Genomic DNA, 18,156 nt, shown 5'->3' on the forward strand with positions numbered 1-18,156 from the left:
TCTTATATAGTGAAAATATTGATCAGGGTTTAGAAAGAATGAAATATCGAATTAATAACAAATTTTGAAAAATTAATGGGGCGACATAACTTGCGCTCTAATGCTGTTAATAAGTTTCCATAATGCGATATATTATTAATGCAATTATATTGATCACTTTAAAGACAAATAAATCAGCCATAATTCGAAATATATAGTTACCATAGTTAAGGTAATATGTCTATTAGTCAATGTCTCCTTTCAAATCGTACATTAATTATCGAACAAATGAGTTTGAAAACAAATATCAGGAATCCCTAAAATATACAATTTGATTTCCGTAAGACATAGATATTATCATTTATAGTGAATTGAATCAATTCTAGAGAAAAAAATATATCAATCATAGTCGGCTTTTAATTGGATTTAAAAATAAATAAAACATTGAATATCCTGTTACCTTATATACGTTTGTTAAACGTCAATCTCGATTTCAGGAATATCGGAGATTGTCAATGTTGCGATTTGACAATCATGATGTCTATGTCTATGACATACAATACAAACAATAGTGAAAATATCATAATAAAAGTTTCTTTACTAATAAACATACAGTAAATCATAAAAGTTTGAACTTTAAACTTTACTCTATATATAAAAAATAGTATGCAACAAATAATATTTTTTCGATAAATATTATTTATCTCAAAGTTTGAAAATGTAATATCCCCTTTATAAATATTCAATAAATATTAAAATTGGTTGTATTGTATGTCATATTAAGTATAATAAACATATATATAATCTTGAACTTTAAACTTTACTCTACATATAAAAAAAATAGTATGCAACAAATAATGAGGAAATATATTTATCAAAAAATATTATTTGGAGTTAAAAGTTCAAAATTGTCATATTTATACAGTAATTATAAATGGCTAAATGACCATGTATATATTTGTTTTGTAATATGATTCTCTAATGATAATAAATATTATGTATATGATATACAATGCAACATGCAAAATAATATCCATGTTATATAAATAAAAAAAGATAGTTCCACTTTTTCCATTTAGTGCGAGACATATAGTATAATTATAATAAAAATCAGGTTCATGTGAGATAGCCGGTTGGATACGGGAGATTGGTTCAGCAATATAATTTCATAGTCCACTTATACAAGACATATTATGCGAGATATATAGTATAATAGTGTAATGGTCAATGGCATTTTTTGTAATTCCTCTAGGTGAAAAAGGGTTTTGTTATCATATTTACGTAGTGTAATGTTTGATCCATGACTTCTTACTTTGATATTGATATTACTTTGATATTAATATCATATTTGCGTTTGCTTAAAAAATTGAATGATTAATACGCAGTTATATAGAATGTAGGATTTGGCACTAATTGAAATATATAACGATTTTGAAAACATACTTTCCAGATCAGAGACCATCACGTCTTTCAATTAATACAGATAAATAATATACGAGAAAGAAGTAGGTCAATAACAAAAAATAAGTTAGAATATATCAATGGCACACTAAGTAATAAATCTAGTAAGTTAAGGGTTTTATCAAAATAGAGGTGAGAATGAATGTGAGAGTGCCACCTAGAAAATGGCATTGTGTAAATAACACATCAAGTAAAGGTTATTTTCTTTTAGTGCTCCTAAAATAATATATAGGGGATTGTGTTATGCAAAATAAATATCTTCCTTTAAGTAATAAAATCTTGTTATACAATTTTTTTACTAAAACATCAACACATATTTTTTTAAAAAATTGTAAACTTTCTCACTGTAATTACTAATTATAGTTAATAATAATTCTAATAAAATAGTAAATATCCATTTTATTTTCTAACTTTCAGGTATGTTCTTCAAATTTTAACAAATTTTATTATATTCCTGTTTTAAATCTATTATTTTAAAATATGATAAAAATGATTTTTTAATATCATTGTATAACATTCTCACTAATCACATATTATTCTATATTATTAATACTATTTAAAGAATTAATGAAGACGTGTTGGTCCAAGTGGTAAAGAACTACTGCCACTTTGGTTCGATTTGCATTGGCCACCTAGCCGAGCCTTTAACGATAGGATAACGCGTACCCAGATGCAAGGCCTCGTGAGATTAGTCTTTGGGCCTAAAATCCCTAAGGGATCTCCATATTTATAAAAACTAATTACTTAAAGAATATTTACTTATGTAAATTTTGTGTATATTTTTAGTTTGAATTTTTAAAAGTTTATTATGATTAATAATATTTAAATAATGTACTTATTGTGTTGTGTTTAGCTATTTTGTTATTTAATGTTTCAATATAATTATATTTTCGTTTTTAAAATATGAATATTTAAGAAATTTTTAATTTTAAAGTATATTTATTATATTGATACATTATTTATATATTCAAATATATTTTATATTATGTACTATTATTATTTTATAACTTACATAATTATTCAATACTGCAAATAGATATTGTCACTAATCAAACAATATTTCAAATGGCTTTTTACATAAAACTGCAATTATATCGTACTGCACTTTAGTTCTGATTAAACTACAGTTGTTCCATACCGCACTAGTTCTATACCGTTTTTATTATCAAATCTGATGTCACCATTCTGACCCTTAATTACCATCTGATCATGTGATTATAAATCTAATCCGGTTACTTAACCATATAATCTCAAATATAAAATTCAAACCACGAAAATTTTATTTTTTCTTAAAAAATTTAATATCTTCTCAAAAAATACTTTAGATACATATTTTTATTTTAAAAATATTTCTCTCAGGAAAATGTGACGATATCTAAAATACATTATTCATACTTTTCTCAAATCATATTTGCTTAATATAGAAAAACTCTGAATTAAGTGAAACTCTTTTAGAACTGCAATAAAATTAGAAGCTAGTTAAAAAAAAATATGAAAAATAAATTAGGAAGATTTTATGTAATCACTGAAATAGACTTTCTTATTTTCAAGTAAATGAATTAGCTTTTATTTTTCCTCCATTGAAAAACAGGAAAACTAACTCCATCCTGAAAGACCAAACCTAAAATAATGTGTGTTCCCTGCTTTGCTGATTTGATTTCGTTTCTTCCTCCCACAAAATCTGAACTCTAATTTTGGTAAGAAAATTCAATAAAATGAAAATATAAAAAACATTGGTGAAGACGAAAAAGGTAAACGTAATATCTGCGACGGTGAGTTTAACCGGTTTCTCCGATCAAGATTAACGTTGGCTTGATTGTGTAGAGGACTGTATATATCTTGTTAACTATGTTCCCCCCTTTTTGTTTCTTACCTAAATACTTTTCATCATTGGGTTAAAGCTTCAACATATAGAATATTACTCTTGGATGAACCTTAGGTTTAGCTACTTTTCTTTAAGGCCATTTGGTTGTCAATGATCTTAAATCTTAGTTTTGCAGTAATTATCAACAATGTTGCTTTTAACTCGAGTAATTTAATTTGGGTCCAGTTTATCCTTTTAAGCTGTTAGACTTTCATGAGAAAATTTTCAGAATCGAAGAAAACTAATATTGTTTCAGGGGAGAAGCATAACGATGAAGCCTTCTATGATGGATAGTCTATTAGGTCTTCTTCGTATTCGTGTCAAGCGCGGTGTGAATCTCGCCGTCCGCGATCTCAACAGTAGTGATCCTTACGTCGTCGTCAAAATGGGTAAACAGGTAACCAACTTATATACTCAAGTGTATTCATATCTTATATAATTACAAGGATTAAAGGTGTCTGATTGAAAAAAAAAAAAGGTGTCTGATGAAGACAATTTGTGATACATATAGCTAAGTTAGTTTGATCGTCAAATAAAGAAAACATGATATTTCATTTACGTATGGGTTGCATATTACATGTATTTTGGAGTTCATAGTCAGAACCAGTTTTGGGTATATATATGTACGTGAAACATTGGCCTATGGGTCTTCAGTTCTTTTTATAAAAAAGCATAAATAAAGGTCCCAAAATTTGTAAACATATATATATATATATATATATATCTTACTAAATTGCATATCCACTAAAATCTCATGATAGACCATGTGCATGGTTCAATATTTTATAGTAATTCGAATTTACATATGGACAAATTCACATTTTCTATGAATTCAAGAAATATGAAAATCATTATAGACGAATATATGTATATACTACCTCAATATATTGAAACGAATGAGAATTTTGTTTTTCATGACTAAACGAATGAGTAAATTGAATAAGCAGAAATTGAAGACTCGAGTTATTTACAATGATGTGAATCCTGAGTGGAATGAAGATTTGACTCTCTCAGTAACCGATCCCAATCTCAAAGTCTTCTTGGTAAGCAACATCCATATAAAAATACTCTCGTTTAAGCATATGTTAAATAATAACCCTTTGATCGATTGTCGTTTTTCCAAGACGGTGTATGATCACGATACATTCACCAAAGACGACAAAATGGGAGATGCAGAATTTGAGATTAAGCCGTACATCAATGCATTGACTATGCACTTGCAAGATCTCCCATATGGGACAATAGTGACCACAGTCCAGCCTAGCCGAGACAATTGCTTAGCGGAGGGTTCTCGGATCATTTGGTCTGATGGTAAGCTTGTTCAGGAAATAGTCCTTAGACTGAAACATGTAGAGTGCGGTGAGGTTGAGGTTCAACTTCAATGGATAGATCTTCCTGGCTCCAAGGGTCTATGATTTGTTTATTTTTTTTATTTGTAATATCCGTCATGTTATGGACACTATATAGACTTTAAGTTAAACCTCACAAACTGATGTTGTATATATGTTATTGAACATGATGAGCAAATATTATTCACTTTACTCTTCTTTTTCTTTAGTATATAAAATGTGTTAATACTCAATCGTTAATGGATTAAGTGTTATAGAATGAAAGTGTCAATGGGCATTACAAGAACGTCAAAGTTTATATGTGATACAGAAAATGTATATCTGGATATTGTGGAGTAGTTCGAACAAAGTTAGATACCTTCGTTTTGGGTGTAAACATATTTTTGTTTTCAATCAAGAATAATGTATTTTTTATATTTGAAGCTTAAAGTATTTATTTGTAATTTGTAGTTTACTTAGTTTTTATAAGATTCATGTTTGCGTAAAAGTATTACCAGAATTATAAAGAATGTATTGGAATCAACACGATAATAAATTGTCGAATATCATGGCAATTTGTGATATCATTAATTCGCATATATATTGGATGGAGCATCCGAATATTGTCATGATACAGCCGTTCTCACAATAATACAAGAAATAAATTCAGAATTTATTTTTTCTCGAGTGGAAAAATATTATGTCGTTGATTCGGATTATCCAAAAAGACAAGAATTTTTAGTTCCATATATGTCATCACGAAATAATGTTATCAGGTATCATATGTCACAGTTAACTTATAGGTATACTCCACGTAATAAAGAATAATTGTTTAATCTATATCATGTGTCTTTGTTTTTATTTTTGTTGTCGTATGCTCGACACAAGAAAAGATTCATTAGTTTTTATTTTGAGTGATGCAAAATAGATCAGTGTGGATGTGGTTGCATCCTGGATTTCTTGATTCCATCAAATGTCACATTATGGACAATAGATATTTTTATAAAAGAAGAGTTCTCACTTCTTCACAAACACTTCTTTATTCATAGTATCGTTGATATCTATTGTTGTTTTTAATTTTTTTTATATCAGTATAATTTTTAATTATTCAGTTTTGCCATATTCTCGAACGTGGTTTTACAAAACTTTATTATCCATGTGATGGCAGATTGGCTGGATTTGGCAAAAGGTCAGCTTGAAAATTCCAAGGACGACTTCCAGTGTTTCTTGGAAAATGTTCAATATAAGTCCAATGGGATCTTGCGTGTCTTTCGGCAAAGATATGTGAGCAGGTGGATTCGGTAAATTTCGTTTCTATGTTATATTCTTACTTACCAGAGACCACCAAGATATTTGTGGCGAAAATGGAATTTGTGACAAGAAGTCCTAGATATTGGTTGTATTATCGGTGGAGGCGACTTCTACATGGTTGAGAATTTCAGTGTCGATGTTGTTGGTATCAACGGTCGACATGATTCTTTTCTCTTTGGAGCATGCTATTTGACTCAAATTCTCTGTCAAGTTTGAAGTCGAGGATCGCAGTTAGCTTTTTGACGTTATTTACATCCCTGAAGAATCGAACTTAGGTGTTGTATTGAGGACTCTCTTCATAAGATTCAACACTAAACAGTTTCCTTAATTTTGTGACCAAAATAATTATTAGATAATCATTTGGAAAAGCCGGCTCTGTGTTTATATTAAGCCTAAGAAAAATATCTGGATCCAAATTTTTGACCGAACTGATCTGATTTTTAAAGTACGGAACGGAACCACATCCTAACCAAAAATTACAATTTTCCAAAATATAAAAAATATAAATAAATTATTTTAAGTACACTAAAACTTATAATAATTCAAATACTTAATATTATATTTATAAATTTTAATATATTAATTATCATTTCGATAATCAAATAATTTTAAGTGGAATTCTCTCAAAAGACCCTAAAATTGTTTTTTTTTTACTAAAAAATATCACACAAAGCAAAAAATGACAGAAAACCCTAAGTATTTTTGGTCATTTACCTATTTAATGAAATATTTTGGTCATTTTGACCCTTATAAATTATATTATGATAAGGCTGTATATGCCCTTTTGCCCTTTCAGATATTCTTGAATATGTTTGGGTAAAAAAAACATGATCCAAACTAGAACAAATAAAAGTTACATGATTTTTCTGGACTTGTTTAATTTGTCTTAGGATTGTATTTGAGTAACTAGACTTTTCGAATAAACTCAGTTATTTTAGGATATATTTAGATTTTAACAAGTTGAATTGATTTGGGATCTATAATTTGGTTCTTTTAGATGTAATTAACCTGAACCTAAAATTCTACCGAACTGAATCCAGCGCCAAAAATTCTAAATTGTCCTACATGTGCCTATTTCTCTAGATATGAAGTACCTGACTCAAATTCAATATATTAATGTCCATGCCTAGTTTAGATCATATTTTGAGGTCGCGGATTGCACCACAAAAACATATCCTTATAACTCTTTTGATGTCATTTGCAGCTGTGAAGAATCAAATTAGGTGTTTGATTTGGGACTCTCTTCATAATATTCAACACTACACTAAATAAATTTTTAAAATTTATGTGACCAAAAATCATTTAGAAAAATTAGCTAACTGTACCATATTGAGAAAGGATTTGTCCTTTTATACCTCTGATTTTATTGCTTTTGTCACAACCTTTGCTCTTATAAATATGAAATGAACCCTATATTTAACCCTTTTTTTTGAAACACAAAAAAAATATTTCTGTTCTTAACCAATATCACAATTTTAATAACCTTAAATATTAACTATACTTAACCTATATCATAATTTTAATAACCTTAAATATTAATAATATTTCTGCTCTTTAATTTCTCATTTAAACCCTAGAAACTAAGAATATTCGTCCATCTTTACTATGTTTCTTTACAATATGTCTCCTCACAAAAAAGTAGACCAAGGCGATTCTCCGGCATCTCTCTAGCGTACGCTTTTTCAGGTATCACAACTCCTTCTTCGTCTTCATCCGGGTTTTCTCTCACAAAAAAAATAAATATGGAAGAAGTAAAAGGAAGAAGATCACTGAATCAAAAACTTGAATTTAATGTGATTCAATGTAACTCAATGTCAAGAACAGATAAGTAATGTTGCAATTGGGCCTCAATTCTAACAATAGCACAGCAGCCCACTCCAAAACCCATCTTCAAGATACCTGCGCACAAAGACAAGTCGGTTAGTATTTGGGTTCGTACGTCAATTAGGAAAAGGAAAGCATAAGGCAAAAAGGAAAGCACATGAGTTAAAGGAAATTGTAAAATCGGTGTACTGCATTATATAAAGGAATGGGAGCTCACGTCAAAGTATTATCCGAAACACAAAAAAGTAGAACAAAGAGGGAGCCGGGAGAGAGATCGGGTAAAAGAAACTTAGGAGACATTGTTCGAGTCATGTCGCTCCGGGATAGAGTTTCTTTGATCTCTTATATTCTTTGTTGTGTTTTTCCTATTGAGCGCTTAGAGCGTTTGTGTAAACCCTTTGATTGATAGTGGATGTTGTGGGAGACGGTTCCCACCCCAGAGGTACCGCAAAGGAACTGGGTTAAAAATCTTGTGTCGTTATTTATTAAGCAATCAAATGTTCGATAAATTCCTAACAAGTAAGAATAAAACTATTTAGGATTGTTTCCTAGATTTTCTCAGATTTAGAAACATAGAATATATGAAAATATGGAATACTATTCAAAAAGATCGAATATAAGACAAAAGGTTAGAATACATAATATAAAAAATAGAACGCAGAGAGAAAAAATTATTTTGAATTCTCCAACGTGTAAAATATATCTTACATGTAAGAACTTGTTGTTTTATTTGTGATATCTATCTTATTAAAGTAGAAGTACTTTAAGCTTTTGTTTGGTAACAGGGATGAGAGTTTTTGAAAAAAAAAATTTTGTTTGGTAACAAAGATAGTAGAGAATTTTGTCTTTTCCTTATTTAAATGATAGATTTAAGTATTTAATGTATTTTCTTAATTTAAATAGTAGATTTCCTTAATAGAATGAATCTTAACCAAAATAAATTCCCCTGTAGATTTTTTGTTAACATTAAATATTTTTCAATATTTATTAATAAAATAAATCACACATCAAAATTCATTTATATATCATATAAATAAATATAAAATATTTTATTTATAAATTGTTAGTATAACACTTTTATAATATAAGTCCAATTAGTTATAAATATTAAATTTTAATATGATACACTGTGATATAATAGACGATTAAAATCACATAATATAATTATTTAAAGTAATAAATAAAATTTTAGTTTTAAAATGTTATACTAACAATTATGTAATACATATTAATTTACATATATATATATATATATATAGATATTATCATTAGAACAAAGAATAAAATTGAAGTGAAAGCAAATATTTATACGGGCACGAGTCAAAATATAGAAATAAACAACAATGTCGTAAGATTTTTTTTTTAACAAATTTATTTTAATTTCAAATATGTTTATATATTTTATTTATTTATAAATTATTTTATTTTTTATTACTAATGCTAAGATTTTGGAATTGGAAAAAAATTATGACCCATCTCTATATTATTTTAATTAGGAATTTAAATTTATATCAAAATATTTTTTTTAACTTTTAATTTTTATTATAACTACAAATGTTAATTTTCAATCTAAATTTATGTTTAAATATTACAAATATATCATTTATAAATAAAAAAATTAAAATATAAAATAAATACCCGTCCGGTTGGGCGGATCAAGATCTAGTATAGATTAAAAGATATAACACAAGTTAGTGTCTTCTAGATTTTCCTACAATGAAGTAAAAAGTGTATAATATACATTGTACTTTATAAATAACAAAAAACTCTTGGGTAAAATTGAGGCATGCATATTCTGTATTTGGATAGATCATAGAGAAGACTTTACAATACAAATTATAACTTTTATAAAACATATAACATAAGTTAGAAAGACTATTTTATCTTTGTAAAAATGGTTAAAATATACATCATAACAAATCTAGATCAACATATCTAAATTGTTTTTTGATTTTAATTTTTGTATGTCAAAAGAGGTAAATATTCTCATGATGATATTGTTTTTCATAATTTCTGATTCATATATATATATATATATATATATATATAGTTATTTTCGTTATTATGAGCGCAATTATTTCCAAAACTGATCAGTTAATGCAAAGGTATAAAAGGACAAAAACATTCTTATTATGACATATTTTGCCAATTTCCGCTAAATTGATATCTGATTTTCAAGTGGATTCAAACTGGATGTGACTAACCCGAGCCTGAACGGTGCAAACTGAATACGGCCCAAAATTTTAATTTTCCGATCGGTACTTCCCTAGATATGAAATGCTCGACTTTTAGGTATGTTAGATATGAAGGCGTGTGTTAGGTATGCTCTGCAGGCTGCCCATCCACATGATTTAGAGTGAACTAAATAATTGGCTTCTTGGTGAAGCTTCCTGATCTGCTCAAATTCTACACAAGCTGTTGGATAAGAATGTGTGAAATCGTCTTGTCCTACTGAGGTCTATGGACAACAAGAAACATGAATGTCTTCTACAAGTTTGGTTTGGCGCTAAATTGTAAAGCTTTTTTAGTTTCTAGAGTTTCAGATTATGTTTGTGCTTGATGTACAAAACATGTTTTTTGGTGATTATAATTTAACATTCATTCAAGAAAATGCTCACTTTAATTTAATACCTTAATGTCCATGCCTAGTTTATATCATGAGAATGCAAAACAATCTATAGCTTTAGCTACGTTCCATATGATTGTTGATTGACTATGAGCCAAAAGAGCTATTCTAGAATCCAGACTACACAATCAGCCATATCGATACACTAATAATATATCCTTGACGACAAAGAAATTCAATTCATAACCAAGAGTTTTAATGCAAAAGTGTAACTTGCTCCCATCTCATAGCTACACAAGATATTGTCATAAAAGCTTTACGAACCAGTAGCACCTGCCACTAACTATTCTCTCTTCTGGTACGGTGTACCATACCTACGAACGAACAGACAAACCTAAATGAAAATCAAACAATCAGTCTTAAATTCTCCAATGAATGTTTCCCAATTTTCCCTTAAAACCAGCATAAAGATTATTCTCCATTATCCGTTATGTAGAAAAGTCAAATCGCAGGTTCTACATTCCTGCCGCTAGCTCTTGGACCTCCTCGATTGCTGAAACTGCTATCTTCAACTTCTCTGCAGCTTGCTTCACTTTCTTTTGCTGCAATAAATATATTTTCATCAGAAAATGAGAATGAGTATCTGCATCTTTCTCTTGCGCAAATCCCCTTTTCAACTAATGAAAACCCAAACCCCATCTTTGCAACTAATAATTCAAGCACTACAAGAAAACAGGGAAATACTGACGGACATACTGACGGAAAGTGAATTCCTCGGAATATTCCGAGGAATTTCCGAGGAAATTCCGAGGAAACATATATTTTACGTTTCCTCGGGATTTCCTCGGAAAATACCTAGGAAATTCCGAGGAATTCACTTTCCGTCGGTATTTTCCGAGGAAATCCCGAAGAAAGAGTTTTCTTCGAAAAAAACCGACGAAATTCCGAGGGATTTAGGGATTTAACTTTTAGGGTTTAGGTTCTTCGGAATTTCCTCGGAATTTACCGAGGAAATTCCGAGTGATTTAGGGATTTTACTATAAGGTTTAGCTTCCTCAGAATTTCCTCGGAATATTCTGAAGCTTTTCCGAGGAACAAGGTTTTGTAACCGAAAAAAACGTTTTGCGGTTTGAATAACACGTATATAAATCTTATTAAGTGTCTTAAACTGATTATTAAGTGTCTTAAACCAAAAATAGATGTGTTACCCGATAATAAACACTTTCCGATTGTATGAACGAATTTCCCACAACATAAGATCAAACACTTATACACTTTAATGAATGTTAAAAGGAATACTTACAATTTATTTTGGAATTTTGTTATTTCATGGTTTATGATCATCTATACAAAGAATATTCAATTTTATCATTACATTAGTATAAGAAATGATATTGGGCAAAACAAATTGAAGTTTTGAAACCCCAAACATATATCCCTCGGAATTTTCTCGGAATATACCGAGGAAATTCTGAGGAATTTGAATTTCCCTCGGAATTTTTTCATTTAACCGCCATAATTTTCGCGAAATATTTTGCGAAAATTAAATTTTCGAAACTGAGGAAATTCCGACGGATAGTTTCCGTCAGAAACTTCGGAATTATAAACACAGATCTCTTCTTCTTCCTCATTTCTCTCTTCTTCTTCCTTGCCATCTCCGCCGACATCCCCTTCTCTCTCGACGATTTCCGGCCAATCCGACCTATTCCTCCTCTATTTGATTCCCAAATCATGTAAGAACCTTCCCAATCTATTTGTTAGGTTAGATTTGATGATTTTAGAAGTTTTTTGATAGATTTTTGTTAGGGTGATTGGTAGGATTATATAATGGAAGTTTGATTGTGGTTTTCTATTGAGGATTGTGATTATTTGATTGTGTAGAATTTTTTTTTAAGTTTATAATAGTTTGGTGTTTATAAATAATTTTGAAAACGTTTTTTGTATATAAAATCTATTTTATGAATTATAAATGAAACGTTTTTGTATATAAAATCATTTCTATATTTATCAAACTTTTTTAATATTTATGAAACGTTTTTTGTAAATATTATACTATTTTGGAATTTTAAAACTATTTATATATATTTTTAAAAGATATATTTATATTTTTGTGATTAAAAACCTATTTTTGGAATTTTAAAACTATTTATATATATTTTTAAAATATATTTATATTTTGTGATTAAAAACTATTTTTGGAATTTTAAAAACTATTTTATATATACTTTTTATATATATATTTTTTGTGATTAAAAAGTATTTTTTTAATTATTAAACTATTTATTTTTATATATTTTATATTTTTGTGATTAAAAACTATTTTTAGTAATTATTAAACTATTTTTTATATTTATATTTTTGATTAATTTTTTTTTGTAATTATTAAACTATTTTTTTATATTTATATTTTTGTGATTAAAAACTATTTTTAGTAATTATTAAACTATTTTTTTATATATTTATATTTTTTGTGATTAAGAACTAGTTTTTGAATTTTAAAATTTTTATTTATTAAAACTAATTTTTAATATATTTTAGTTTGTACAACTTTGAATAATATTATCTAATATATTTTCAATTTCAATTTTTATTTTATATTTTATATTTTCGAATTTCATAAAAAAAATAATTTTAATTTTTTTTTTAATTATTTTTTTTGAAAATTCCGAGGAAGGTGGTCCCTCGGAATATTCCGACGACCACATCCCTCGGAAAATTCTGAGGAAATGTGCGACGAACTCTCGTCCTCACAGTTTTCTCGGAATTTTGTTTCTTCGAAATTCCGTCAGAAAATTCCGAGGAAATTTCGAGGAAAAATAAAATTCCGAGGAGTTTTTTCCGAAGACATGTTTCCTCGGTATGGTGTCGAATTCGCTTATTCCGACGATATACCGACGATTTATGCCCTCAGTATGAGCCTGTTTTCTTGTAGTGAAGTAAAAGAAACTACATAATCTACATTATCCCACACAACATAAGTCTAAACCAAATTGATGTAAACTAATATCAGTATAGAGAAGCAAACAGGAGAGTGTTGACTTACTAAGAATGCAGCTTTCTTCTTGAGCTCTCTCGGGTCTGCAGCTCCCTGCCCAGTACTACCTTCTGTTCCCTTCATGCGAGCAAAACAGATTTTTCACTTTTAAGTATACACAGGTGTATGTATATAAGCAATAGTTATGTGTTAAATGAATTAGATACTTGTATCAATTGATTCATATGAGAGATAATAACGACTTACCAAATAGACCAACCATTTAAATTTCCACATTATTACAACAAAACTTTGATAAGACAAGCAAACATGCACATTTTTTTTCAAAATTATTACACACTGTTAAACACACGAGATGATAACGACTTACCATATAGACTAACTATCTTTTCTTTTTTTTTCTTTTTTTTTTTTTGAAACTAGACTAACTATCTATATTTCTAAATTATTACAGCAAAAATTCAGATAAGTTATACTGACCAAACATGCTCATGTTTCATAGCTGTTACACACTGATAAACATGCGACATTCAAGACCAGAGACAAATAACATATTAGTAAGAGAAGGAAGTTACCTTCCTCGGCCTACCCACAGTCCTCTTAGCAACTTGTTCACTTTTAGGTTTCCGCCCACGTTTCTTAGCTGGAGCCGCCACGTCATCTTTCTTTGGCCTCCCACGCTTTCTAGATCTCTCAACCAGAGACTCCGCCACAGACAGAGTGTTCGACCTCTTTGGTCTACCACGGCCCCTCTTCACAGCTGCCGCTGGATCTCTGTTTCTCTTCGGGCGACCTCTTGGTTTCCTAGCTGGAACGGCACCGTTTGGCTGAGAGTCGTCGAATTTGGGTTTCGGCGGACGACCACGGCCGCGTTTCTGAGAGCCAGTCGCGGCTGAGACGGCGGTGAGGTCAGAAGGAAGTTTGTTTTCAGACGCGTCTCCGGGTGTATCGGATCTTGGAGGTTCGAGACCAGTTCCGTGAGTCGTGGGAGAAGTTTCAGATGTTGTCGCCATGAGAAATCTAAGATTCGATTAAGAAGAAAAGCTCTTGTGAAAATGTCGAAGCCCTAAAATAACGGACAGAGACTAAACTAGTAACAAAATTTGAATGTTGCAAAAACAAGAATCTTGAGGTGAAGCTAGGGTTCGCAATGCGTACGTACCTTTGTTTGTTCAGCTTAAGGGAGGTGAGATTTTTGCGAAATGAGATACTGAAGAAGGCTTGAGAAACTTGGCGGAGACGAAAGTTGAGAGAGAGAGAGATGGATTCGCGGTTACAAGACCATGTCTGGAGCTTGGAGAGAGCTAAACGACGACGACCGAAAGGTTCAGAATCAGTTGTGCTAACCGATACGGGTCCACTTCGAGACGTTCTTTTATGTTATCGGCAAATCTTGTTTTCTTTCAATAATCTGTTTAATATTCAGTTTTAGAAGAAACTAAAAGTTTTGGTCAAACAAATTAGTCACCAAAATAACAAGAAATTTTAATTTAATTTTTGGTTCTGTGATGTTTTAAAGTACTTTATTGACAACAAAAAAGTACTTGTAAAGCTGTGCTAATATTTTGTGTACTATAAATACATAGTTTTGCGTATTCTTTTAACTTTTCAGAAAAAGAACAAAACAAAAAAGAACTGAAAATGACCCAACTTTTTTTTCAAATTCAAATTGTTTTGGAGGAAAAAATTAGTTGTTAAAAAAAAAGCTTGTTAAAGTGAGTGAAGACAATACCGGTCTACCTCCTACCTAATTTTTCAATAATTACTTAAACCGGATGTTAAATCAGTTAACTGACATAACCAACGTTAAAATCTTATGTCTTAAGAGTATTTCTAAAAGACACTATATAATTTTAAATATGAAATTTTTTCTCTACAAAAAAAACTTCAAAACTTCAAATTTAGAGTTTTGAGTAGCGAAACTTCAAATATAGAGTGTCACTACATAAAATTTCAAATTGAACTTTTATATTTTTCATTGCATTTTGGTCCTCACATTTACATATTATACTTTTGATTCTTAAATACTTTGTTCTTTAAGTTTTTTAATCTTTAAAAAATTTTATAACTCATAAATATTTCAAATTTCGTTTTACAATTTTAATTTTTACAAATAAAACTAAATAAAAACTTTAGAATAAGTTTTTTTTCAAAACTAGATTTAGATAACAACATTAGAAAAGAGACTTAACAAATGCACTAATTGATCATATATGAAAGTATTACGAAATTTTGTAGAATAATGTAGTATTTTACTTGTAATTTAATATTTAACTAGATTCTAACCCGCCCGACTGGGCGGGTGTTATTTTTTTTCAACAATATACCCTTTATAATTTCTTCTGTTTTGGATATATCGTAAAACTATTTAGTACGTGTTTCTATATGTTAGAGTGTGTTCATTTTGTATCCTTGTTTGATATATAATAGATAGCGACATCCTTTTTTAAACGGATCATCTATTCTATTAAATTTATTAATACAATTTATTAACTTGTATGATTATCTAAATGACCACAATAAAAATATATCTAAAATACAAATTTATATTAGTTTTTGGATTTTCATTTTAATCACATTATATTGTGTTATCTTATTGACATTCTTTTATAAATGTTATTTTATCGATTTTTTTTTACAAAACATAGAAATATAGAAAACATTATTAATAAAATTACCACTAATGGAGAATTATATATATGTATATAGCATAATATAGTATATCTTATAAGAAAGATATAAAAAATTGTTAACAATTGACCCATTTAAAGGAGAAACAAAATTAAAATTTTAATACTTTTAATTAGTTGTTATGGAAAGAAAATAATAAATTACAATAACAATTATTGTTATGATATTATTATGCAAATAGATAAATATCAGTTGTGATTTCTAGAAAATGGTACAATGTGACTTTTAAATGGTAGATAAAATCTGTACTTCTCTTTTAATAGAGAAGACTAAGTATTTCTATGTAAAATTATATATTTTTACTGTATCATTCTATTAAGTAATATTTCTTTAATATTTTTATATATGTGCTATTTATTTATAAATTTCTATGATTTTAAATTAAGAATCATAAATATAAGGATCATAATATAAAATATAATTTTTTTTGAAGTTAAGTATGAAATTTTTTTTTGGAGAAAAATAGCTTAAAACTTCAAATATGAAGTTTTGCAAACTTCAAAATAGAGTATGCTTTTGGAGATGTTTTAAGATAATACTTAGAGCATCTCCAAAAGACACTTTGTAACTTCAAATATGAATTTTTTTACTCTACAAAAAGAAACTTCAATTGAAGTTTTTGAGTAGTGAAACTTTAAATATAGAGTTTCACTACTCAATATTTCAAATTTGAATTTTATATTTTTCATTGCATAACTTCAAATTTGAATTTTTATATTTTTCATTGTATTTTGGTCCTCACATTTAGATATTATCACTTTATTGTTTTTCGTAAGTTTTCTCTCTTTGAGGTTTACATTGTATTAAACAAATTTGAGTGCAAGATTACACTGGAAAAACAAAATTTTGTATGAAACTAAACTTTTAGAATACTTTAATAATTTCAATTATGAAATATATCCAAGCCATAATATAAATTTAGTTGAATTGAACCTTCTTAGAGAAGAAGAAAGAAACAATAATCTTTCGATCTTGCTTAATTGAAATTGAAGACTTAAATCATGAACTTGATTTTTTCTTCCTCTTATGCCTTCTATATCCGTAAGTGATCATTGATGGAAGACATCACATATTGTCTCTTCTATAATTATTTTATGTGTGTGTTGATTAATTATTCTTTTGTTACCAACACTAAAACATAACCATATAACTCAATCACACATGTATATATAGTTGTTATAGTACCCTTACAATCACAAGTTTTTTGTGTTTATTTTTCAATTAGTAGATATAAATGTTCTATTATATGTATTTTTCATATACAAATTAGTGTTCTCTCATGTGGAAGCACCGTGGCCTAGTGGTCAAGGTTTAAAGGCTTCTACACCCAAGTCTGGGGTTCGGATCCCAGGCGACACAATTTCTACACCAGGAGGTCTGGGTTTCAATTCCCGGAGAAGACAAATTATGCAGAATATTGGAGATAAGTCTTACAAGGGATCTTCAGCATGACGCAAGGAATACCGTCAGGAATGGATCTCATAGGGCGGCTCAGGATGATGCAGTCAGACATGAATTCTAATAAGGCAGGTAGAATGGTCAACTGTAATATCTTCTATGTAATGTTTCTCATTATTTCTAATAGCATAATAAACCCGACAAAAAAAAAATTAGTGTTCTCTGAAGTTTAAACATAACCATATTCCTCGAGTTAAAACGGGTTCCTCCCGCTCGACGAGTTCTCTCGTGGCCATGCGTTTTCGTTGACATATAGCGACATGGTGGAAACAACTCAAGACTACACGTACTCGTAATGGGAATACACCAGTCGAGTCATGGGATAAACTACCAAAACATCTCAGGCTTACTTTCTTGCCCAACATTTACGACCGCCTGATGTATAAAAGATTACAAAATCACCGACAGCGAAATTACAGTGTCGATGAGTATGCGGAGGAATTTCCCATGTTATTGACTCACAACAAGATCCATGACAGTCAAGTTCAGCTGGTATCACGCTTCATTGGAGACTTACGGCCAGAACTCCAGACATCAATGGCACAATTCATTCTGCCACAACCGGAGAAGTTCATCGGCTTTCTTTGTCGTTTGAGCAACAGTCAAGATCGTCAGGCTGGAATCAATCATCAGCGTGTTCACTGCAGGACTCTTCGGGAAGAATGACACTGTTGCCATC

The 18,156-nt window shown here is 29.3% G+C and overlaps 2 protein-coding genes across 2 annotated transcripts; one reads left to right on the plus strand and one right to left on the minus strand.

Moving 5' to 3' along the window:
• Nucleotides 1–3,123: 3,123 nt before the first annotated feature.
• On the plus strand, nucleotides 3,124–4,849 carry LOC108821312 (protein C2-DOMAIN ABA-RELATED 5). The gene is made up of 4 exons (XM_018594355.2): nucleotides 3,124–3,212; nucleotides 3,561–3,701; nucleotides 4,252–4,347; nucleotides 4,429–4,849. The coding sequence occupies exons 2-4, from the start codon at nucleotides 3,576–3,578 to the stop codon at nucleotides 4,717–4,719; spliced, it is 513 nt and encodes a 170-aa protein (XP_018449857.1). The 5' UTR covers nucleotides 3,124–3,212; nucleotides 3,561–3,575; the 3' UTR covers nucleotides 4,720–4,849.
• Nucleotides 4,850–10,547: 5,698 nt separating this feature from the next.
• Nucleotides 10,548–14,771, minus strand: LOC108819543 (putative DNA-binding protein At1g48610). The gene is made up of 4 exons (XM_018592601.2): nucleotides 14,491–14,771; nucleotides 13,904–14,348; nucleotides 13,377–13,445; nucleotides 10,548–10,935 (listed from the first exon to the last, which is right to left on the minus strand). The coding sequence occupies exons 2-4, from the start codon at nucleotides 14,339–14,341 to the stop codon at nucleotides 10,849–10,851; spliced, it is 594 nt and encodes a 197-aa protein (XP_018448103.1). The 5' UTR covers nucleotides 14,342–14,348; nucleotides 14,491–14,771; the 3' UTR covers nucleotides 10,548–10,848.
• Between the last annotated feature and the right edge of the window lie 3,385 nt (nucleotides 14,772–18,156).

This window comes from Raphanus sativus, chromosome 8 (genome assembly GCF_000801105.2).
Source record: "Raphanus sativus cultivar WK10039 chromosome 8, ASM80110v3, whole genome shotgun sequence".
Taxonomy (NCBI): domain Eukaryota; kingdom Viridiplantae; phylum Streptophyta; class Magnoliopsida; order Brassicales; family Brassicaceae; genus Raphanus; species Raphanus sativus.

Excerpts from the sequence above, each read along its gene's own strand:
- LOC108819543 (XM_018592601.2), bottom strand. The coding sequence starts at position 14,341 with ATGGCGACAACATCTGAAACTTCTCCCACGACTCACGGAACTGGTCTC. Across the intron at positions 13,446-13,903 it reads CTGTGGGTAGGCCGAGGAAG|GGAACAGAAGGTAGTACTGG; the intron begins GTAACTTCCTTC and ends GCTCGCATGAAG. Across the intron at positions 10,936-13,376 it reads AGAAGAAAGCTGCATTCTTA|CAAAAGAAAGTGAAGCAAGC; the intron begins GTAAGTCAACAC and ends TATTTATTGCAG.
- LOC108821312 (XM_018594355.2), top strand. The coding sequence starts at position 3,576 with ATGAAGCCTTCTATGATGGATAGTCTATTAGGTCTTCTTCGTATTCGT. Across the intron at positions 3,702-4,251 it reads TCGTCAAAATGGGTAAACAG|AAATTGAAGACTCGAGTTAT; the intron begins GTAACCAACTTA and ends TTGAATAAGCAG. Across the intron at positions 4,348-4,428 it reads CCAATCTCAAAGTCTTCTTG|ACGGTGTATGATCACGATAC; the intron begins GTAAGCAACATC and ends CGTTTTTCCAAG.